The sequence below is a fragment of the Antechinus flavipes genome, chromosome 5 (assembly GCF_016432865.1).
Source record: "Antechinus flavipes isolate AdamAnt ecotype Samford, QLD, Australia chromosome 5, AdamAnt_v2, whole genome shotgun sequence".
NCBI lineage: Eukaryota > Metazoa > Chordata > Mammalia > Dasyuromorphia > Dasyuridae > Antechinus > Antechinus flavipes.
In genome coordinates, this window is record NC_067402.1 from 8,829,026 (window position 1) to 8,852,962 (window position 23,937).

The following is a 23,937-nucleotide window of genomic DNA, read 5'->3' on the forward strand; positions in this document are numbered from 1 at the left end:
CTTTTCTCTGCTCAGCCTGGTCCGACTTCTAGGTGACTTTGGTCTGACCCCAAGGGGGGCAATTCAGATTTATGCAAGACTTGAATTGAGTGAAAGAATGAGGTTTCAAAGGGGGAAGAGGCCTTGCCTCTCTTGCTTGACTCTTTAAAAAGTAAATCGCCGTAGTCAGCGAGGGCACAGGGCTGGATTAATCTCGGGACAGAAGTCTAAGAGGGAACATGTTCTCAGGAAGCTTTTGAGGGTGGGTCATGTGCAAGAGGGTCTGGGCCATTTCTGCTGGGCCCTAAGGTCAGCGCAGGAGTGGAAGAGAGAAGGGAAGCAGAAAGGCCGTGAGGAGTGCCTGTAAGGCAGAGGGTACCCCCGAGACACAAAGCTGGTACCCCCGAGACACAAAGCTGGTCCCCCGACACCCTTTGTGGGGGAATCCTGCCAGCTGGGGCCGGGTAGCCAAGGGCTAGCCCACAGGAGGGATGGCATTCGCTTTCCCCAGGTCCAAGGGCTCCAGAGCCAGCACAGAAGCTCTCCCCTTTCCTGGAGGTTGGCGGGGGGAGGGGGGAAAGCTGGGTAGATCCCATCCCTGCTCCCTTGGGAGCTGGCCTCTGTGCCTTTGGCCTGCGCACCTGCCCCTCCTGCCCCTTCAATAAAGCTTCCAGGGAGCCATCTTTCTCCTTTGCTTCCCCAGTAGCTCCTGGTCTCAGGGAGGGACATAGCAGGCGGGGCTGATGATTCCTCTTGGTTTTCTCCTCAGTCTGACGTCATCCATCAGAGCGTGTATGAGCTCATCCACACCGAGGACAGAGCTGAGTTCCAGCGTCAGCTGCACTGGATGTTGAACCCCGGCCAGCCGGCAGACTCGGTGCCCCAAGGACAAGGTGACCTGGCTTCCCAAGCGCCGCTGTGGCTGCTCCTAGATAGGGGGTGGCTCCGGGCTGGCGGGAATTCCGCTTGAGCCCCGTTTTCTCAGGGGCCCCGAATCCCTGCTGGCTTGAAATGAGTTCTTAGGCCTGTTAATGAAATACAGCATTGTGATTGTCTCCGCCATGCTGACCTCCAGCCCCCAAACCCGGCCTACGTTGGGTGACTGCCCAAGGCTGGGCCTGAATGACTCCCTCCATGAGAAGCTTTGCTTGTTTGTCTCTTCAGTTAAGACCATCCATGTGACCCATGCTCATACCTGAAAACCTGAAAGGGTGGAGTGATAAGAAAGGCGGGAATAATGGGGTGGAGATTGTACCTTTAGCCAGTAGGAAAACAAAATAGCCTCAGGAGAGGCTTCTGGAGCAGGCAAGGGCTGCTTTCCTGGGTCATTGGGATGCCGAAGTCAAAATACTGTATAAATTTTAGCTGTTATGATTGTTAGTCATCATCCTTTTAATATGGGAGGATTTCGTGTGTGTGTGTGTGTATAACATATATTTATATAAATGACTATAAAAAGTCATTCTCCTATTTTAAAGTAGGAAGTTTTATTGTGAGTGGGTAATCCCCTATCTTCATCCTTTGTTTGATGGCTAAAAAGCCCTCTTGGCTGTCTCAGGGGCAAGATTTCCTGACACTGGTCCTTCAGACTGTTGATTCTGGCCAAGCTTTAATCTTCTGTATCTTCTGTCTTCTGATTTCTCCAGAAGGCCACGGGCTCCCCCAGCCCTCGGGCTTTTATAACCCGGAGCAGCTTCCTTCCGAAAACTCTCCTTTCCTGGAGAGATGCTTCATCTGCCGCCTGCGCTGTCTCCTAGATAATTCATCAGGCTTCTTGGTAAGATGAACGTCTGCAGATCATAGCATTAAAGCAGGAGAAAGGAAGGCCTTGGCCAAAATCATGGGGCTCACTGTGTGCCTGTGGTTTCGCCTTAGGGAAATGAGAGCCGGCAAAGGAGTTGGATAACAGAAGAGATGCTTTAAAATAACCATAACTGACAGCTTGGAAATTTGATTGTTTCATAGAATTGCTCCAAAGACCTTTCTGTCCAGGATGCAGCAGTTGCATGAAATAGGATCAGTTTTGTTGAATCGGCCCCCCTCGGGGCGACAAGCACACTTCCCTTCTCTGTCAGAGCACAGCGCTCGTGATGTGGGATGGCCCGCAGACTGGGAGGCCTCAGCTCACCCAAGAGAGAGCTCCCGCTGGCGAGGCTTTCCACCTTTGCAAACAAGATGGCTCTGGGGACCCTGCGGGGTGAGGAGAGCCCAGTCTTGGATAATTTAGCATCTTAGAACCTCAGTTCCTTCATTTGTTAAAAGAGAATTATCCTTCTTGTACTCCCTCCATTGTAGCGCTATTATGATGAAATTAGAAAGGGCCATATATGCAAATGTGATTGATTTGAATTCTTTGGAAAACAGTATGAACTTTCTGTTTATATCCTTATGTCTTTTATCCAAAAAGTCAGCCTCTGGAGAGGCAGTGATTTTTTTTCCCTTTCATTTTTGCATGTCCAGGGTCTGACCCAAGCTTTACCCCATGGCTTAATGCAGTGGTTCTCAAAGTATGGTCTAGAGAATCCTGGGGATCTCTGAAACCCTTTTAGAGGGTCTACAAATTCAAAAATAGTTTTATTTCCAATATGGTAAATGTCTATAAATATAATCCAGATAAACAAAAACACTTTGGAGAGAACCTCAATCATTTTTAATAGGATAAAGATACTGAAAAGAAAAGTTTGAGAACCACTGTCTTAATGAATGAACGTTCATTAAATTGAACTGGCTTGGTGTTGGGATATGTAAAGATAGTAACGTTCATAGTACTTTGCCCTCTGTTCTTTGCATAATGGTGTTTAAGTTCATTTCAGAGTAACTTTCAGTGCTGAATTATATTCTTTTTGGAAGGCCATGAACTTTCAAGGGCGTCTCAAATTCCTTCATGGTCAGAACAAGAAGGGCAAAGATGGAACCTCCCTGGCTCCTCAGCTGGCTCTGTTCGCCGTGGCTACGCCGTTGCAGCCTCCGTCCATCCTCGAAATCCGGACCAAGAACTTTATCTTCAGAACCAAACACAAACTGGACTTCACTCCCACAGGCTGTGATGCCAAGTAAGTGGGACTGCTGACACGGTGGCCCCCCATTGGCCTGTGGTGACCCCCATTGGCCTGGAAGCTCTCGCTGCAACCCCTTTAATGGATTCCTTCAGCCTGGGAGGGAAGGGCATGGTGCTTATGGATTTAAGAAGCTTCCTTACTCTCCACGCTCTTGGAGAACTTGCAGGATGTAACTGAATATTAACACCCAGGCATTCATTCAGCATAATGGTCCCTGAGACTCAACAGCTTCTTTGGGCTCTTGTAAAAGGTACTTAGCGTTGTTTGAAAGGTGACAAACTGGATCTGAGGAGGACCAGAAATTTGGGGCTGGAGTGTCCCACATAGTGAATCGGGGGCCTGCTCTGTATTTCTTAGTGCCCAGATCTGTCTCTCTCAAGGCTTTGTTGTCAACACACTAGCCTGGCTACACAGCCCGAAGGGTCTGTCAGGAAGCAGCAATTCTGGGGGGCAAGTCTGAGAAGCAGTTGCTTAGATGTGCTAGAAGTCAGGAAGCCCAGAGCCTGACATTTGGGGAAGAGGGCTGGTTTTCTGGTAGGGCAGGTTCTAACAGATTTGCTTGGGGGCCCTTCCCAATTCATTTGGCTATTTTATAATTTGAACTTACATTCAAGACAGAAGGAAGAACTAGAATAAAACTTTAATTTGCATTTCTGCTGGCCAGTGTAAGTCAGGAGAAAAGAGCTCTTTTCGGGTTATATATTGTCTTTGGAAATAGGTTCTAATAAAACTGGGTTGCTTCTCTGAATATAACTGTTTTGGTTTTCATGCTTTTTCTCTTACAGAGGAAAACTTGTTTTGGGGTACACTGAGGCAGAGCTGTGCATGAGGGGATCCGGGTATCAGTTTATCCATGCTGCTGACATGCTGTACTGTGCAGAAAGTCATATCCGGAGTAAGTAGATCTCACCAGAATGGCCCTTGCCCTTTGGAAAGTGGTACCTGCTGGACATGTGGGTGTTAGATTGTGTGAGGTGGTATTCCCAAGGATGCTCGCAAGCACTGTGGGTAGGGAGTACCCCCCGCCTCCCACCCCCATGGGGCTTCCAGGTCTGCCCCTCACACGAGCCTTGGGGAGTCAGTCAGGAGGCAGAGGGATGTCAGCCCCACATGGCTCCAGTTTCCAGGAACCTGTAAGAAGCCCAGGCAGAGCTGGGAACTGAATTAGAATTGGAAGGGTCTTAGAAACCTGCCCGATGCCGCCTTTGGGTCTTATGGCCAAGCAAAGGAACAGGCCTGATGGTTTCTGCCACTGTTACTTTTTGACAGATGGGAAACATGGTGCAAACTCACTTTTATTATTATTTTTTAATTAAAAATTTTAAATTTTTTTAATTAAAATTTTAAATTAAAAAATTTAAATTCTTTTTTAATTTTAAATTTAAATTAAATTTTTATTTACAAAGCAATGAGTATGGGTCATTTTTCAGCATTGACCCTTGCAAAACCTTCTGTTCCAATTTTTCCCCTTCTTCCCCCAGATGGCAGCAGTCCAACACATGCTACATATGTTAAAGTATGTGTCAAATCCAATATATGTATACATATTCATAATTATCTTGCTGCACAAAAAAAAAAAAAAATCAGATCAAGGAGGAAAAAGAAAAACTGAGAAAAAAAAAATGCAAGAAATACCAGAGAGAGTGAGGATGCTCTGTTGTGTTCCACACTCTGTTCCCATAGTTCTCTTTATGGATGTAGCTGATTCTCTTCATCACTGAACAAGTGGAACTGGTTTGAATCATTTCATTGTTGAAAGAGAGCCACATCCCTCAGAATTCATCATCCTATAATCTTGTTGTTGCCGGTACAGTGAGCTCCTGCTTCTGCTCATTTTGCTCAGCATCAGTTCCTGTAAGTCTCTCCAGGCCTCTCTGAAATCCTCCTGCTGTTGTTTCTTATAGAACAATAATATTTTATAACATTCATGTGCCGTCATTTATTCAGCCATTCCCCAGCTGATGGGCATCCATTCATTTTCCAGTTTGTTGCCACTACAAAAAGGGCTGATGCGAACATTTTTGCACATGTGGGTCCCTTTCCCTCCTTTAAGATCTCTGGGATATAAGCCCAATAGAAACACTGCTGGGTCAAAGGATATGTACAGTTTGATAGCTCTTTAGTCAGAGCTCCAAATTGCTCTCCAGAATATTTGATCAGTTTACAACTCCAGCAACAATGTATCAGTGTCCCACTTTTCCCACAACCCTCCAGTATTCGTCAATATCTTTTCCTGTCATTCATCTTAGCCAATCTGACAGGTGTGTAGTGGGATCTCAGTATTGTCTTAATTGCATTTCTCTGATCAATAGTGACTTGGAGCACCTTTTCATGTGATTACAAGTAGTGCAAACTCACTTTAAGCAAACCTTTTCCTAAGGTATCTTAACACAGATCTTTGAAAAACCTGGAGATGGGAGATGGGAACAGGCTGGTGACTGACAGATGCACGGGTGTGGTGGGGTTCTCGGCCTGCAGCCCCCAAGCCTGGTTTTCTGACTCACAAAATTATTGGACCCTTAGGTCAGCCCGGGCTTTGTGAGCATTGAGAGAGGGGGTCTCAGAGCCATGATGGCTTCATTGAGAACAGGCTGCCCGGGGGGAATTGATGAATGAGGAGATGGCTGAGACAGGGTAATGGGCATCAGTGGGAAAGGGGGCACATTTGGCCTCAGAAGGCTGAGCCTGATCCCACCTCTGTAAAGGAGGTGGGTCTAGACAATGTCTCAGATCCATGCCAGTTCCATCTATGACCCCACATCATGGAATATTTGAATTTCAGCAGGATTGATGTCTCTCAGAAGTCCCTTAGGATGCCCTTTTGGGGGTAAGCAGAGGCAGGGCTTAGATAAAAGACCACTGGGCCCTGCTTGGGGCTCCCTAATAGCAGAGGACCCCGGGCTTGTCCTTGACCCAACATTCTTCTCCGGCATTTGGATGCAGACTCCATCAGGCAGGAAAGGGTGGAATGCTCTTGGCCCTGGGAAGCAGAGCTCAAAGCATTGTGGGAAAGTAGAATTGAGGCAGAATCTACTTCATATGGATCAGGAAAAAAAAGTGTTTCTACTGTTTCAGGAGGTTCCCCATTGGTGACTGGGTTGGAGAGGAGGTGGCTGTATTTCGTGTCTCATAGGGAAGGAAAGGAGTGACTCCTCGGCTCTAGCTTGTCTGGAGTGGTCATTGAGGCCCTTCCAAAGACCCATGGACCTGGACGTTTTAAATATTCTAATAAAATCCCCCTACTTGCAGGCACAAGACAGATAACTTTAATTTCTAATATTCCATGTGTCCATTATCTCAATGATGAGGATTTTGCTTTAATAATTTACTGAAAATATCAGTTTCGTGTTAATAAGTAATTTTTTTCTTCTTTCAATTAAATCTTTATTGTGATTTTGTTTTATTTTCATTCTTTTCATGCTGTGGTTTTCTCAAAATAGTCAAACATAACTGAAATGCTTTTTAATATTATTTTTAAAATGAATAGAAAAATACAAAAATAATTTGCTATAAAAGATACTTAAGATACATTTGTACAATATATTTATCTGTAATATTAAGATAATAGTATCATGTTAATATGATATTAAATATTATTAAATTACAGATCTCACTTTACAAAATTTCACATTATACAAATTCTACTTTACATAAAGAAATCTGCATTCTAAAAAGCACTGATGTGAACTACCCTGGACAGTACAGTGTTCTCTTCCTCTACTCCCTCCCTCAACTCTTGTGACAACCACACATACACACACACACACACACACACACACATCAAAAATAGAAAAAAAAAGAAAAAAAAAGAAAGAAAAAGTCTAAAAGAAACAAACAAAAAAAAATCCAAATGAAAGCAGAACAGGGCAACTTAGAGAGCCGTCCATGATCTCTGCTGGACCAGAGCTTAACTTGAGATTTTCGGGTCTGACCATGGGCATGCAGTCCCCTTCTTCCCAACCCCCATCCCGGCACCGGATGCAGATTCACATGATGTAAAAATTGCTTTCCACAGAGGTCTGTAAACAAGCAAGAAGCTGTCCGTGTCTACAAGTAATAAAATGCTTAAAATGCAAAGTGAGAACTGAGGATGGGGTCCATTTCTTTTTAATATCTTTAATTTTCCACTGAATAATTAAGACTATTGCTTTTTTCTTTCCTTCTAGTGATTAAGACCGGAGAAAGCGGCATGACAGTGTTTAGGCTTCTCACCAAAGAGAATCGCTGGACCTGGGTTCAATCCAACGCCCGTTTAGTCTATAAGAATGGAAGGCCAGATTACATCATCGCCACGCAAAGACCACTCACGTGAGCACAGGATAGTCCCTGTCAATGAAATGATGCCCTTTTTACTGCGCCTGCTTTACAGATCAGCTTAGGGAAAGTAGTCATCCTCTCCAGCCAGAAAGGAACCAAAAGGAAAAGTGGGCGTTTGCCCACGTGGGAACCTTTTAGGGTGACCCGGCCCCTGTGTACCCTTCCACGTCCACGCAGATGGCAGCCATCCAAAGGGCAGTCAACAAGCATTTATTAATAAGCAGACTACCGTTAAAAACTAGGTATATACTAGCCGTGTGTGGGCGTACATTTGTATGTCCGTATACATAGAGATGGGAGTATACAATTATGCATGTAGGGATATAACGCGCACACACGTGCATACATGTGTGCATAATGGGTGTGTGTGTGTGGATATGCACACCGAGGGAAGAGCATCCCAGGCACAGGACGGCCCGAGGCCCAGAGGCGCCTTAGCGCCCCAGAACGTGCAGGATGGATTCCCGAGGGGGGCAGGGAGGGACAGAGCTGCTAACCCTAACCCAGGCTGCCGCTTCTGGGCGATTGGGGCGGGCGTGCCCTAAGAGGGAATGATGAGTCCAGGGTCTTGAGCCTCATGACTAGGGGAGGAGGTGGGAGGGGGGGTGAGTGGGGGCTGATGGTGCTTGGGAAGGTGCTAAAAACGGGCCCTGAGTGTGTGGTATCTCTCCCACGCGCGCCCCCCCCCCCATCCCGGGAAGAAGGGTTTGGGTCCAGGGGAGACGAGAGAAAAGGCTTCTCTTCCCCCGACCCCATTCCGTCCCTCCGTTCCCCAGGCCGCTCATGGCCGGAAGTGCGGAGGTCTGCGTTGGGGCCATCATGGTTTTTCGCAGGGGCGTGTTTAGGGCAGGTGGGTGTTGGCCGTGCCCCCAGTGAAGTAGGATTTCGGGAGCTCGCTGGCCACGTGAGATGCGCCAAGTTGGAGCCAATCTAATCCAAGCTTTCGTAGGAACCCTCGCGCCCCGCCCTCCACTGCGGAGGGTCCAAGCAGTATTGGCGTGATCCGCCGCGGTCTGATCCGCCGCGGTCAGATCCGCCGCGCTCCGACCCCCAGTAGGGCGGTCCTCTCGGTGCTGCGAGGGGGCCGGCGGGCGAGCCGCGGCAGCGCGGCCCCGGAGAAGCCCCCCCCGGCTCGGCCCGATCGGCGCCTGGCGGAGACTTCCCTCCAAGCAGAGGTAATCAGAGACGATAAGTCTTTTCTTGGGCTCGGTCGGTCCCGAGCATTGAGCTACCGCCACGGGCCATGGTCTAGCGGCGCCCGGCCGGACCTAAGCGGAGGCCCCGCCCCCCGGCGCGGCCCCGCCTCCTGACGCAGCCCCGCCTCCTAGCGCAGCTCCATCTCGTGTCCGCCCCCTGGCACCAACCCCGCCTCCCGGCGCCAGCCCCTGATCGGGCTCCGTCGGGCTCATGGCGTCCCTGGCGCATCTTCTCGAGGTCTCAGAGCCTTCTCCGCCTTCTTTGCAGGGATGAGGAGGGAATGGAACATTTGCGGAAGCGGGGTTCCAAGCTGCCGTTCATGTTCGCCACGGGAGAGGCCATACTCTACGAGGTCACCTTCTCTTTCCCCGTGTCCATGGACCCCCTGCTGGGCCGGCCGAAGGGGCCGGGGGCCGCCAAGGAGCCCTGCCATCCCAGCTCCCTGCTGGGCGCCATGCTGCAGCAAGACGAGTCCGTGTACCTCTGCCCGCCCGCGCCGCGGCCCCCGCCCCTAGAGAGGGGCTTTGCTTCGGGGCCGGGGGAGGAGCTGGACGGCCTGGGGAGCGGTGAGTGGCCCGAGAACCTGGCGGGGGAGGCCGAGCTGGGGCAGGGGCCCCAGGACCGCTGCGGCTCTTTTGCGGACGAGCTGCACAGCATCATGAAGGGCCTGGGCGTCAGCTTCGACGACCTGAGGCGCCTGCAGCAGGAGCAGTTCTTCCGAGGTGACGTGGCTGAGGAGGATGACATCGGGGACCTCGACCTGACTGATGAAATCCTGACCTATGTTCAGTCTTCTTTGAACAAGGGCCCCTTCTCCCCTTCGGCTGCCCAGCCCCCTCTGCAGCCTCAGCCCCCTCTGGAGCCCCAGCATTCTCTGCTGCAGCAGCCCCAGCATCACCTGGAACAGCAGCCCCAGCATTCTTTGCAGCCCCAGCATCACCTGGAACAGCAGCCCCAGCATCACCTGGAACAGCAGCCGCAGCATCACCTGGAACAGCAGGCCCAGCATTCTTTGCAGCCGCAGCATCACCTGGAACAGCAGGCCCAGCATTCTTTGCAGCCGCAGCATCACCTGGAACAGCAGGCCCAGCATTCTTTGCAGCCGCAGCATCACCTGGAACAGCAGGCCCAGCATTCTTTGCAGCCGCAGCATCACCTGGAACAGCAGGCCCAGCATTCTCTGCAGCCCCAGCATCACCTGGAACAGCAGGCCCAGCATTCTTTGCAGCCGCAGCATCACCTGGAACAGCAGGCCCAGCATTCTCTGCAGCCGCAGCATCACCTGGAACAGCAGGCCCAGCATCCTTTACAGCCGCAGCATCACCTGCAGCAGCAGCAGCCCCAGCATTCTCTGCAGCCGCAGCATCACCTGCAGCAGCAGCCCCAGCATTCTCTGCAGCCGCAGCATCACCTGCAGCAGCAGCCCCAGCATTCTCTGCAGCCGCAGCATCACCTGCAGCAGCAGCCCCAGCATCACCTGCAGCAGCAGCCCCAGCATCCTTTGCAGGAGCAGCACCACCTGCAGCAGCAGCCCCAGCATCCTTTGCAGGAGCAGCACCACCTGCAGCAGCAGCCCCAGCATTCTTTGCAGCCGCAGCATCATCTGCAGCAGCCCCAGCCTTCTTTGCAGCCGGAGCATCCTTTGCTGCAGCAGTCTGAGCATCCTTTGCTGCAGCAGCCCCAGCCTCCTCTGCAGGCCCAGCCTCCTCTGCAGCAGCCGCCAGTGCAGGAGATGCCTCACATCCCCAGCTCCAGCTGCATGGTCCAGGAACAGCTGGAACAGCAGTGGCGGCAGCAGCATCTCTGTCAGAAAATGAAGCACTTACAAGTGGATGGTTTGCTGGCCAGCTGGAGACCGGGCGAGCCCGAGCCCTTCCCCTGCGTCCAGCAGGAGCCCTGCGATGTCTTTCCAGACCCGGATTTCCAGTCTCTGCCCTACACCCAGAGCTTGATGTCCTGCTCCCAGGCGCTCTTCCCCCAGCCGGCTCCCCTGGATCACCTGGACTTTCCTGTAGGAAGTTTTGAACAGTCTCCGTTCCCGATGTCTCACTTAGGAGACTTTGTCAGCTGCTTGCAGCAAACCCCAGAAAGCACAGGCTATGGGGGCCAGCTGCAGCCCACGCTGGCGGCCCCTTCGGCCTGTTATGCGGGTGCTGTCTCCATGTTTCCGTGCCAGCCCGAAGACCAGGCTTCCAACATGGATCCGATGCAGTATAACCCCATGGCCTCCAATCAGCACACATTGTTAAACAAGGTAAGTTGTTTCCTAACTCAGTGAGTCGCCGCTTCGGGGTTTATAAGAAATCCAATATTTGTTGGAAAAGCAGGAAATTAAGGGGCAACATTGTGCAGGTACTCCCCAGTTCCTACAGAGCCTGCTCCTGTCCCAGAGTCTGACTGCTGGGACAGGCCTCAGGTCTTTGGAAATGGGGGTGGCAGGCAGCCTGAGAGGCCCTTCGTGGCCAAAAGGCCTTTGTTGGCAAATTGGGCCTGCAGCTTTTTAAATCATATGCATTATTTGGGAATTTGTGGGATGGTTTGAGGAAAAACCTGAGTTTAACTTAAGGGAGCAAAAACAGCTTGTTGAAGCCTTGCCTAAGTGAACTGGGCATTCACTTGCATTTTCATTATTATTATTATTATTATTATTATCATCATCATCATCACAAGCTCACCACAACAGAACCCTTGCCTGGGTAATTTTTTACAGCATTATCCCTTGCACTCACTTCTGTTCTGACTTTTCCCCTCCCTCCCTCTACCCTCTCCCCTAGATGGTAAACAGTCTCACACATGTTAAATATGTTATAATATAGCCCAGAATACATGTGTGTAGAACCGAACAGTTCTCTTGTTCACTCACATTTTCAGTGGGAGAAGGGGGATATTTTGCAAATACAGACTCAGTCTTTTCCTTGATTTCAAAATCAATTCCCTCATCTAGTTGGTCATTTTAAGCAACTGATCAATAAATGGTAAGCATTCAGTCACTAACCATTTATTAAGCACCTACTGTGTGCCTACTTTCCACTGGGAGTAGATCCTGCTCTCAGTAGATCAGCAGGTCCTACTCAAAGAGCTTTATATGGAAATCCACCAAAAAATCATTGTGGCCTGCCAATTGAGTGGAAATTTGCCATATGAAGAGGAAGCCTAAGACCTAAGGTTATCCAGGCCTCTCTTGTGGAGGATGGAGGGTGGGGATGTACAGCATGACACAGAATGTCAGACTCTGTGTCCTGCTGGTTAGTTTGATGGAACTTTAAAAAATATACACAAATGTGACCCTGGGCAAGTCATTTAGCCTCAATTGCCTCAGCAAAAAAAAAAAGAAAAAAAGAAAAAAAGAAAGAAAAGAAAAAGAGAAAGAGAGAGAAAGGAAGAAAAAATACAAAAGGTTGTTTTGAGGGAGAAGGGGTGATGCATCACTGGGAGGGCAGCAGGAAGATTTCACCCACAGGTGGCCCTTTAACAGCCTGACAGACCCCAGAGGCTCCAAAGAGGCGGCCACAGAGGATGGCCATTTGGCCTGAGGTGAGCTGGAGGGTCCCCTTGGCATCAGGGTGAGGGCCAATTCTGGTTGGACTGTGGAGTGTGGAAGAGGAGGCGCCCCCGGGTGGGAGGAGGATGTCTCTTCCTTCCCTCAGCTCCTCCTCTCCACTACTAAGCCGAAGGTACCCCGGCCTTGCTCTCTGAGCCCCCCGAGAGGACTGGGACCGGCCCTGTCAGCCCTCCCCGTCCCCTGGCCTGTGGCCCCCTTCCTCCGGCCCTGCTCAGCAGCTCCCTCAGCCAAGGACCTCGGCTGAAGCGCCCTCCCCCTTTTCCTTCATCCCCAGACCCTTGACAGCACCCCCTTCCTTCACTCTGAACTTGACAGTCAGTGAGGCGCCCTCTCCTTGCCCAGGCCAGCCCTCCCGAGGTGGTCTGGATGCCATGTCCTCCTGGCTTCCCCAGCAGATTGCGGCCTCTGCCATCCAGGCCTCTCATGAACCTTCCCTTCCCCCTCTAGCCATTCATTCCCTTTTTGGGGTGCCCAGAGAAGGGAATCCTTCTGCTTTGTTTACATTACATAAATTTGGAGGTTATTCCCATTTCATGACAGCCTCTTAAATAAATCTTAAATTAAAGCAGAAATCCCAGGCAGCCCAGCGCCCAGCCCCCACTCCACCCTTCCTGTCTGGCCGGCCACTTCGTGGCTTTATTCTCCACCCCACGTGGACCCTGAGCTCCCCTGGCAAGCTGGAGAACAATAAAAGGATGTCAAAGGCAGTCACTTAGGAGTGCATCTTGTCACAGTGACACTTAAAGTTAATTGTTCTTCAGGGAGGTATATGTTGGGGCTTTTTTCCAACTAAATGCTCCGGATTGTAGTGGCACAGTGGGTAGAATCATGAAGATCCGACTTCAGATCCAGCTGTTTTAAATCAGGGTGACTTAACTTGTCTGCCTCAGTTTCCTAGAATGGGAGCCTTCCTACACTTAGCTCTCAGGGTTGTTGTGAGCATCAAATGAGATCCTATCTAGTGCCACGTTGAAAGGTTGGTATCGTCATTCTTATTTATCCTTATTAAGGTCATGACTCTTTTTTCCATTTTCAGAATGGTTTAAATGGAGGCATTTTAAATGAAACCTACCCAGCTCAATTAAACGGCCTGAACAACCCTCAATCTGCCGCCTGTCTCCACCAAGCGGAGGCCAGACCCTTCCCAGATCTGCCCTCCAATGGGCTCCTCTGATGTGGCCGGAGGAGACGGCCTGGGGCAGGGGCCTCGCCAGGAAGAGCCCCTCGCCAAGAACTGCTAGAACAGGGTTCTGCTTTCCCAGCATCCTGTGCGTGGGAGTGAACTTTGGCGAGCAGACAGCTGGCAAGGAAGCCCCTCTCCTCCAAGGGGAGCCGCGAGCTTCCCCTGGCCCCTCCGCTTTTGGCCGTAAGCTGGATGGACAGTTTGCACCAGAGAGCGTCCAGTCTGGCAAATCCTGCACCGGTGCACGCCTCCTCCATGTCTACCCAAGTGCCTCTCTGGTCACGCAGGGATTTTGGACATTAAGGACTTGATTTCTTTTGACTAATGCATGGATTTCCTCTTCTCCCTACTTCATTATATCACCTGGATTTTTAAAGAAATATTCTGTGTTCAGTCCAGTTCTGTTTGTACCTGCAGTAGTCAGCCCTGCTTTTTGTTTTTGAGATATTAGAAGAGTAAAAGAAGATATTTATTTAAAAGAAATTAATTGATTATATTGCTGTTTACGTTGAGACTTTAAATGTTTGCAATGTGCCTTATCTTTTATTGAGAAGGAAACAAAATGAGTCTGTTCTGTCCCAGTCATTAGTCGTGAAATTAGTTGTGAAATTTATATTTTAAAAGGCAGTATTTCGATTTGTGGCCACTGTCTTCAGAAGCAAGCTTCGTGCTGAGGATGACCCTAAACCTCGCTGGGCTGTAGGGTCGCCTTTCCAGGTGGACTCCAGGAGGCTGGGCCTGTCCAGCCTCCTCCCCTCCCCCCGGGGAAGAGCCGCCTCTGGCCCAGCACTGCACTGGAGCTGACCCGGAGAAATCTCCATGTCCTTAGTGGGTTCAGATCACCTGGATCGTCTTGCTAGGTTTCAGTTTGAGAGCAGTGGGAACGATTTCTTTTTCTCGTCTCCGAGGAGCGTTAGAGTCGAAGCCGCCGACGTTCGGTGCCGAATCTCGTCCCAGGGGGAGCTCGGAATCGCGTCCGGCCTCGGTCGCCCAGATCGCAGGGCGTCGCGTCGATGGAATGAAGAAAACTGTCCTTTGTACAATAGTTAAAATATTCCATTTTGAAATAGTATGAGTCACACTTAAGAACATATAGCTATCGTAAATCCCAACTGTGTATGTGAGTTAATTGTGTCTTTAAAAAATAAAATCGTAAACCCAAATACACTTAGGTTGGTATCCTGTGTTAATAAGAGACAACTAGTCATTATTTGCAGTAATCAGATGTCAGGAAGGAACTTTTAGATCAACAGAGAAAAAGGCTCATTTGTTCCACAGCACCAGATCCACTGAAACAGTTTCAAAGTCAAGTGCCACTTAGTGTCTGGCCCATCATTATTTATTCTTTGAACCATGATCTTTGAAGGACAGAAACAGCTGTTGTCTCTATGGGATGACATCAGCTGGAATCGCAAATGGAGACATAATAGAAGACATTCTTTACAGTTGCTTTTACAGCACATTAAGACATACACAAAAGCCAAAAATAATTTTCAGTTTTCAGTCATTCATTTTCAGGGGGGAAAAAAATCTGCAGAATGTCATTCAAGTATTAAGCACAAAATTGGATTGTCTAAAACATTTCATCATTTTTCAGCTTGAGGTATCAGAATTCAGACCAGTGGTTTGAATGATTATTTTTGCCATTTTTTCCATCTAAAATTTACATGAACAATCTTCACACAACCACTTCCTGTAGAATCTTTCATTTGGGGTGGGGTGAGGGTGGGGGGGGGGGGGGGGGATGGGGGGGAGATGTTATTTAGTGGAAAAAACCATAGATTTTCAATGAAATTGTGAATGTGACAATCAGTTATTGTATAGATAATGTAAAATTAAAAGGTAAAAGGGATGTTGTGTATTTTTGTCAATAAAACTATTAAATTTATCTTGTTGAGAATATTAAAGTGTCGAACCAAGTACACCTTGTCTGTATTGCTAAAGTGCCAAAGAAAGCAGTAATCCCTTGTGCACTGCTTTAGAGAAGCTATATTTAGCATTTTTGCATTAGTTGAGCCTATGATCAATGCATAATTGTGTCAGTATATTTAATTTTCTTCTTTGCTTCACAGCGCTTCGCCGTCCCCCAGCTCCTGTTAGGAAGCTTCAGTGGCTACCTAAGCTAGCCTTGTGGACTATTACTGTTTTCTTGGTAATATCATGACCGCTCCTGTTGCTTTTGTCCCCAGTTCGCTATGGCTTATACCCACCATAGAGGAGCTTCGTATTTAATATATGGTTTGTTGTGTGCTTATTTTCCTTCAAGTAAAAGTTGTAAATGGTAATATATGGTAATAAAAGTGGTCAATCCCCTCCTGTTCTTTGGTGTGAGCTCTTGTTGGGGAACACCGGAGGGGGGAGGAGGGGAGGAGGGGGCTGGATCGCGGCTTTTGCTTATAAATGCATGTGTCCAAAAGTGGATCTGTGTAACTAGAGCAGGGAGACTGGGCTGCTGGGATGAGCAAGTTCTGACTTCACTAAGCGTAGGCCGCCGCGGTGGCTTTCAACACAGTTCCTCGAGTGGTTTTAAAGTGTGTTCGTGTTTCTGCGCCGTGCTCTTTTGGGGGATCCCTCCCCCAAGTTTTTTCCTGCCAGTTGGAAATAGCATCTGCCATTCAGGCTGTGATGAGATCTATTCCATCACTTCACTCCAGCAGTTGTTAAACAGTTATTAATATTGTTATTATTAGTAATAACTTACTAAGTTATTATTAAGCAGTTAGTAAGTTATAATAATTGTTATTGATATTAATAATAGTTATATTGTTAATATAAGTAATTTACATCCCCTCTGATGGACGAGCCTCCAGGCTCGGCTCTGGAACCTGAAAGGCTAAAATAGATTTGGCATAAAATGCATATTAATAAAGATGTAGAAGCTCATTTGGAGAAGAGGGCACTAGCAAGGTGAGGAAAGAGCCCGATTCTCAGAGGCGGAGGACGAAGGGCCTCCCGGGCCGGGCCACAGCCTGTGCAAGGGCAGAGCGGTGGGGAGGGGGCTGTCCTGAAGAGCAGCCGGGAAGCGGGCTGGCCGCAGAGCTGAGGGAGGGAGGGTGGGAGCCCGGTGGTGCAGACCAGGAAGCGCCAGGATAGAGCCACCTGAGGTCACTGAGCAGGGAAGGGCCACGGGCACCCCTGGGGGTAGCAATACTATTATATATATATAATGCATAATAATAAAAGCAGCTTTGGGACTGGGTGAGTGTGGATGGGGGAAGGGAAAGATTAGAAGTGAGTCCGGGTGGCCCCTTGCCCCCTCCGGGAGCTTTCAGGAGCTGGTCCCAAGCGGGACTTGGATCTCTTGGTCCAAGGACCGGCCGAGTTGATGCCATGTGGCAGAGCCCCCTGAGGGGGGCGCGGGACTCGGAAAGTGCCGGACCAGGGCACTTAGGGCCAAAGGAGCCTGTCTTCAGTGTGGGTCTCCAAGCCACGTTCCTGGTTGGAAGCTGGCTCCAGAAAGCTGGGGCCTAATGCATAAAGCGCCGGCCCCCCAAGGCCAAGAGCCATGACTGCCCCGGGAACACAAGGCCCCGTTCCTCAGTTCACTTTTCCCTGGAGCAAACGTTGAAATTGAGGTGCCGGGGGCGAGGGTCACCCAAGAAGGGCCTGGAGGGAGAACCTCCATGTAAGTCACCCATGTCAGCAGCCAGGAGTCAGTCTGGAACGATCCCTGGAAACCTGTAAGTGCAAAAGGGAAGCCTTGTTCATCCGCAGGCAGCAGGGAGCCAGCAAACCCCCTTGAGGGAGTGCAGGGCTCAGTCTGGGAGTTTGGCAGCCATGCAGAAGAGCAGCCGGGGTCTCGGCCTCCTCATCCTGGCACAGGCAAGCTCAGCTCTCTCCTACCCACAAGCGGCATTAAAACTATGAAAGCCCTTGGGGGTCACCAATGCGCCCCCGCAACCGTCTCCCCAACACCCCTCTCCATCAGGGTTTTCATTCTTTGTTGCCTTCCAGGGTTCCTCGGGCCTTTCCCACCAAATACCCCCCCCTTTCATGTTCCCAGTAAGTCTCTGGTCACTAGGGTGCTCCCTGGGACCCCCGGAGGGGGCTGCCTCTGACCCTTTAGGCCCAGAAAGCCCAAGCTCTGCCATCCACAAGCTCTAAAAGCTTGAGAAAATCGAGTGAAGGTCATGAGCCTCAGTTTCCTCATCTGTAACAGGGACATTGGTGGGAGGCAGGAGGTGTGGGCTGGGAGGGGAGGGTGCCCCCAACCCTCGGCGAGCCGCTTCCTCTTCCTCAGCCTGAATCAAGGCCGGTCTTTAAGGTCTGCAGGGTGACGTGTGTTTGGGTCAGGGCAGGGGGTGCAGGGCGTGGATTCGGTGGCGCCCACATCTCCCTCATCCCGGCCCGGGCTTTTCTGCACATCTCCCTTAATTGGGGCAGCCTCTGATAATGGGGAAGGGAGGAGGGGGAACTCACAGACCCAAAAACGGAGCCCGGCTTACCTAGAACGTGGCCTCTGCGGGCTGCTGCCAGTCTGGGTCTCCCTGGTCCTGCTGCTCCCTGATATTTGGGTAGAAATCTAGAATTTGAAAGAAGCCCCTGTGGGCTCTCATTGATCTTCCAAACATTAGTCCCATTGTACAGACGGGAAGAGTGAGACTGACAGAGGAGAGGCCAGTGGACTGGGCACCAGAGCCTGGACTCTGGGGCTCGCTTGGAGGAGATCTCAGTTGTTGTTCAGCCATTTTTCACATGTTTCATGATCCCAACTGGGGTTTTCTGGGCACAGATGCCGGAGCGTTTCCCCATGTCCTTCTCCAGCTCATTTTTACAGACCAGGAAACTGAGGCACAGAAAAGTCGGTCAAAGCAAGACCATGCAGCTGTGCTCTCTGACTCCGAGTCTCCCTTGGTGATCCAAGGGGCAACAGGGAAAGCAGAAGAGCGCCGGTGACCCAGCTGACCCAACGTTGATCTTTGACTCTGGACAGCCATTTGTAAAGCAGAATTGCCGGCAGCCGGCACCCAGACAGGAAGAAGGGTTTGGGGGCCACACTCCCCCTCCCCTTCCTCCAGAGCAGCTGCCCCCAAGACGGGCAGGCCCGGAAGGCCAGGTTGAAGCGGAGTCAAAGGACCTGGATTCAAATCCTACCTGCATGGCCTGGTGAGTCACTCTAACCAGGGGTCCTCAAACTATCGCCTGCAGGTCAGATGCAGCAGCTGAGGACCATTATCCCCTTCCCCCAGGGCTATGAGGTTTCTTTATTTAAAGGCCCACAAAACAAAGTTTTTGTTTTTACTATCATCCAGCCCTCCAACAGTCTGAGGGACAGTGAACTGGCCCCCTATTTAAAAAGTTTGAGGATCCCTGCAGCCCTGTCAACTTCCTTTTCTGTAAAATTAGGATGTGGACAAAATGGTGACTAGAATCCCATCTGCCGCTCAGTTCAAGACCTTGTTATCTGCCTGATTTTAGGCTTTCAATCTTGGGTTTTGAAGTCTCAGTTTCCCTATCTGTAAAGGGAGAAAGCTTGGTAAGATGCCTGTGTACTCAATGCTTGAGTTCCTATCCTTTTTAGGGCTTTCAGCACTACAGATCATACAGCCTCCTTGGCAGTCATAGTAGTGAAATCATAGCCTTTGGGGTCATAGTAGTGAAATCATGGTCTTTGGGGTCATAGTAGTGAAATCATGGTCTTTGGGATCATAGTAGTGAAATCATGGTCTTTGGGGTCATAGTAGTGAAATCATGGTCTTTGGGATCATAGTAGTGAAATCATGGTCTTTGGGGTCATAGTAGTGAAATCATACTCTTTGGGATCATAGTAGTGAAATCATGGTCTTTGGGGTCATAGTAGTGAAATCATGGTCTTTGGGATCATAGTAGTGAAATCATGGTCTTTGGGATCATAGTAATAAAAACATGGTCTTTGGGGAAATAGTAGTGAAATCATGGTCTTTGGGATCATAGTAATAAAAACATGGTCTTTGGAGTCCTAGTAGTGAAATCATGGTCTTTGGGATCATAGTAGTGAAATCATGGTCTTTGGGATCATAGTAATAAAAACATGGTCTTTGGGAAAATAGTAGTGAAATCATGGTCTTTGGGATCATAGTAATAAAAACATGGTCTTTGGATCCTAGTAGTGAAATCATGGTCTTTGGGATCATAGTAGTGAAATCATGGTCTTTGGGATCATAGTAATAAAAACATGGTCTTTGGAGTCCTAGTAGTGAAATCATGATCTTTGGGTTCATAGTAGTGAAATCATGGTCTTTGGGATCCTAGTAGTGAAATCATGCTCTTTGGGATCATAGTAATGAAATCATGCTCTTTGGGATCATAGTAATAAAAACATGGTCTTTGGGGTCATAGTAGTGAAATCATGGTCTTTGGGATCATAGTAATAAAAACATGGTCTTTGGGATCATAATAATAAAAACATGGTCTTTGGGATCCTAGTAGTGAAATCATGGTCTTTGGGATCCTAGTAGTGAAATCATGCTCTTTGGGGTCATAGTAATAAAAACATGGTCTTTGGGGTCATAGTAGTGAAATCATGGTCTTTGGGGAAATAGTAGTGAAATCATGGTCTTTGAGATCATAATAATAAAAACATGGTCTTTGGGAAAATAGTAGTTAAATCATGGTCTTTGGGATCATAGTAGTGAAATCATGGTCTTTGGGATCATAGTAATAAAATCATGGTCTTTGGAGTCCTAGTAGTGAAATTATGGTCTTTGGGACCATAGTAGTGAAATCATGGTCTTTGGGATCCTAGTAGTGAAATCATGGTCTTTGGGATCATAGTAATAAAAACATGGTCTTTGGGGAAATAGTAGTGAAATCATGGTCTTTGAGATCATCATAATAAAAACATGGTCTTTGGGATCTAGTAGTGAAATCATGGTCTTTGGGATCATAGTAATAAAAACATGGTCTTTAGGGAAATAGTAGTGAAATCATGGTCTTTGGGATCATAGTAATAAAAACATGGTCTTTGGGGTCCTAGTAGTGAAATCATGATCTTTGGAGTCATAGTAGTGAAATAATGATCTTTGGGATCAGAGTAGTGAAATCATGGTCTTTGGGATCATAGTAATAAAAACATGGTCTTTGGGGAAATAGTAGTGAAATCATGGTCTTTGAGATCATCATAATAAAAACATGGTCTTTGGGAAAATAGTAGTGAAATCATGGTCTTTGGGGAAATAGTAGTGAAATCATGGTCTTTGGGATCATAGTAATAAAAACATGGTCTTTAGGGAAATAGTAGTGAAATCATGGTCTTTGGGATCATAGTAATAAAAACATGGTCTTTGGGGTCTTAGTAATAAAATCATGGTCTTTGGAGTCATAGTAGTGAAATCATGATCTTTGGGATCATAGTAGTGAAATCATGGTCTTTGGGATCATAGTAATAAAACATGGTCTTTGGGGAAATAGTAGTGAAATCATGGTCTTTGAGTCATAGTAGTGAAATCATGGTCTTTGGAGTCCTAGTAGTGAAATCATGGTCTTTGGGATCATAGTAGTGAAATCATGGTCTTTGGGAGCATAGTAATATAAACATGGTCTTTGGGATCATAGTAGTGAAATCATGGTCTTTGGGATCATAGTAATAAAAACATGGTCTTTGGGATCATAGTAGTGAAATCATGGTCTTTGGGATCATAGTAATAAAATCATGGTCTTTGGAGTCCTAATAGTGAAATCATGATCTTTGGGATCATAGTAGTGAAATCATGGTCTTTGGGATCATAGTAGTGAAATCATGGTCTTTGGGATCATAGTAGTGAAATCATGGTCTTTGGGATCCTAGTAGTGAAATCATGGTCTTTGGGATCCTAGTAGTGAAATCATGGTCTTTGGGATCATAGTAATAAAAACATGGTCTTTGGGGAAATAGTAGTGAAATCATGGTCTTTGAGATCATCATAATAAAAACATGGTCTTTGGGAAAATAGTAGTGAAATCATGGTCTTTGGGATCATAGTAATAAAAACATGGTCTTTGGGGTCATAGTAGTGAAATCATGGTCTTTGGGATCATAGTAATAAAAACATGGTCTTTGGGGTCCTAGTAGTGAAATCATGATCTTTGGAGTCATAGTAGTGAAATAATGATCTTTGGGATCAGAGTAGTGAAATCATGGTCTTTGGGATCATAGTAATAAAACATGGTCTTTGGGGAAATAGTAGTGAAATCATGGTCTTTGAGATCATAATAATAAAAACATGGTCTTTGGGATTGTAGTAGTGAAATCATGGTCTTTGGGATCATAGTAATAAAAACATGGTCTTTAGGGAAATAGTAGTGAAATCATGGTCTTTGGGATCATAGTAATAAAAACATGGTCTTTGGGGTCCTAGTAGTGAAATCATGATCTTTGGAGTCATAGTAGTGAAATCATGATCTTTGGGATCAGAGTAGTGAAATCATGGTCTTTGGGATCATAGTAATAAAAACATGGTCTTTGGGGAAATAGTAGTGAAATCATGGTCTTTGGATCATAGTAATAAAAACATGGTCTTTGGAGTCCTAGTAGTGAAATCATGGTCTTTGGGATCATAGTAGTGAAATCATGGTCTTTGGGAGCATAGTAATATAAACATGGTCTTTGGGGTCATAGTAGTGAAATCATGGTCTTTGGGATCATAGTAATAAAAACATGGTCTTTGGGATCATAGTAGTGAAATCATGGTCTTTGGGATCATAGTAATGAAATCATGGTCTTTAGAGTCCTAATAGTGAAATCATGATCTTTGGGATCATAGTAGTGAAATCATGGTCTTTGGGATCATAGTAATGAAATCATGGTCTTTGGAGTCATAGTAGTGAAATCATGATCTTTGGGATCCTAGTAGTGAAATCATGGTCTTTGGGATCATAGTAATAAAAACATGGTCTTTGGGGTCATAGTAGTGAAATCATGGTCTTTGGGGAAATAGTAGTGAAATCATGGTCTTTGAGATCATCATAATAAAAACATGGTCTTTGGGAAAATAGTAGTGAAATCATGGTCTTTGGGATCATAGTAATAAAAAACATGGTCTTTAGGGAAATAGTAGTGAAATCATGGTCTTTGGGATCATAGTAATAAAAACATGGTCTTTGGGGTCCTAGTAGTGAAATCATGATCTTTGGAGTCATAGTAGTGAAATAATGATCTTTGGGATCAGAGTAGTGAAATCATGGTCTTTGGGATCATAGTAATAAAACATGGTCTTTGGGGAAATAGTAGTGAAATCATGGTCTTTGAGATCATAATAATAAAAACATGGTCTTTGGGATAGTAGTAGTGAAATCATGGTCTTTGGGATCATAGTAATAAAAACATGGTCTTTGGAGTAATAGTAGTGAAATCATGGTCTTTGGGATCATAGTAATAAAAACATGGTCTTTGGGGTCCTAGTAGTGAAATCATGATCTTTGGAGTCATAGTAGTGAAATCATGATCTTTGGGATCAGAGTAGTGAAATCATGGTCTTTGGGATCATAGTAATAAAAACATGGTCTTTGGGGAAATAGTAGTGAAATCATGGTCTTTGGGATCATAGTAATAAAAACATGGTCTTTGGAGTCCTAGTAGTGAAATCATGGTCTTTGGGATCATAGTAGTGAAATCATGGTCTTTGGGAGCATAGTAATATAAACATGGTCTTTGGGGTCATAGTAGTGAAATCATGGTCTTTGGGATCATAGTAATAAAAACATGGTCTTTGGGATCATAGTAGTGAAATCATGGTCTTTGGGATCATAGTAATGAAATCATGGTCTTTAGAGTCCTAATAGTGAAATCATGATCTTTGGGATCATAGTAGTGAAATCATGGTCTTTGGGATCATAGTAGTGAAATCATGGTCTTTGGGATCATAGTAGTGAAATCATGATCTTTGGGATCCTAGTAGTGAAATCATGGTCTTTGGGATCATAGTAATAAAAACATGGTCTTTGGGGGCATAGTAATAAAATCATGGTCTTTGGAGTCCTAATAGTGAAATCATGATCTTTGGGATCATAGTAGTGAAATCATGCTCTTTGGGATCATAGTAATAAAATCATGGTCTTTGGAGTCCTAATAGTGAAATCATGATCTTTGGGATCATAGTAGTGAAATCATGGTCTTTGGGATCATAGTAATAAAATCATGGTCTTTGGGATCATAATAGTGAAATCATGATCTTTGAGATCATAGTAGTGAAATCATGGCCTTTGGGGGCTGAGTCATAGATAGCACAGAGACACTTTGAAAAAAGGATCATTTACTCTTTCTGCACAATGACCTGGCCTGTCGGGGAGTCTTACAGATCCCTTCTCAGAATCGTGTTTGTGATTCCCCCCCCAGTAGAAAATGTGGGGTCATCTCTAGAAATGTAGTTAGCAACGGATTTTACCACACAAATCTCCAGACCCCAGCCCACCATCTTCCTTTCAGAGATCAGGTGGGTGTCCAGCTCCGCGCCGGCCGGGGTCCGTGCGTGGATCAGTGAACTGCCCCTCACCCCTTACCACTCCTTTCCAAACTTCACGAACAGAATTTATGACTAAAACTCATGATTATCTGACTCAAAGGTTTTGTTCTTGGAACTGCAGACCGGAATCAGCAGGAAAGACTCAAAGCCCACTGCTATTTGCTGCAGTTTTAATGATTCTCCTCCTGAGTCCAAATACAAAAGGGATTTTACTGAAGTGAA

The 23,937-nt window shown here is 47.1% G+C and overlaps 1 protein-coding gene across 1 annotated transcript in view; it reads left to right on the forward strand.

Moving 5' to 3' along the window:
• Nucleotides 1–15,610, forward strand: part of AHR (aryl hydrocarbon receptor) — a 55,710-nt gene extending 40,100 nt beyond the window's left edge. The window contains exons 5-11 of the mRNA XM_051963057.1: nucleotides 749–872; nucleotides 1,626–1,756; nucleotides 2,830–3,032; nucleotides 3,824–3,933; nucleotides 7,205–7,346; nucleotides 8,820–10,806; nucleotides 13,151–15,610. Coding sequence (XP_051819017.1) covers nucleotides 749–872; nucleotides 1,626–1,756; nucleotides 2,830–3,032; nucleotides 3,824–3,933; nucleotides 7,205–7,346; nucleotides 8,820–10,806; nucleotides 13,151–13,288 — 2,835 coding nt within the window. The 3' untranslated portion in view covers nucleotides 13,289–15,610. The remainder of the gene's footprint in view (nucleotides 1–748; nucleotides 873–1,625; nucleotides 1,757–2,829; nucleotides 3,033–3,823; nucleotides 3,934–7,204; nucleotides 7,347–8,819; nucleotides 10,807–13,150) is intronic.
• Nucleotides 15,611–23,937: the final 8,327 nt, after the last annotated feature.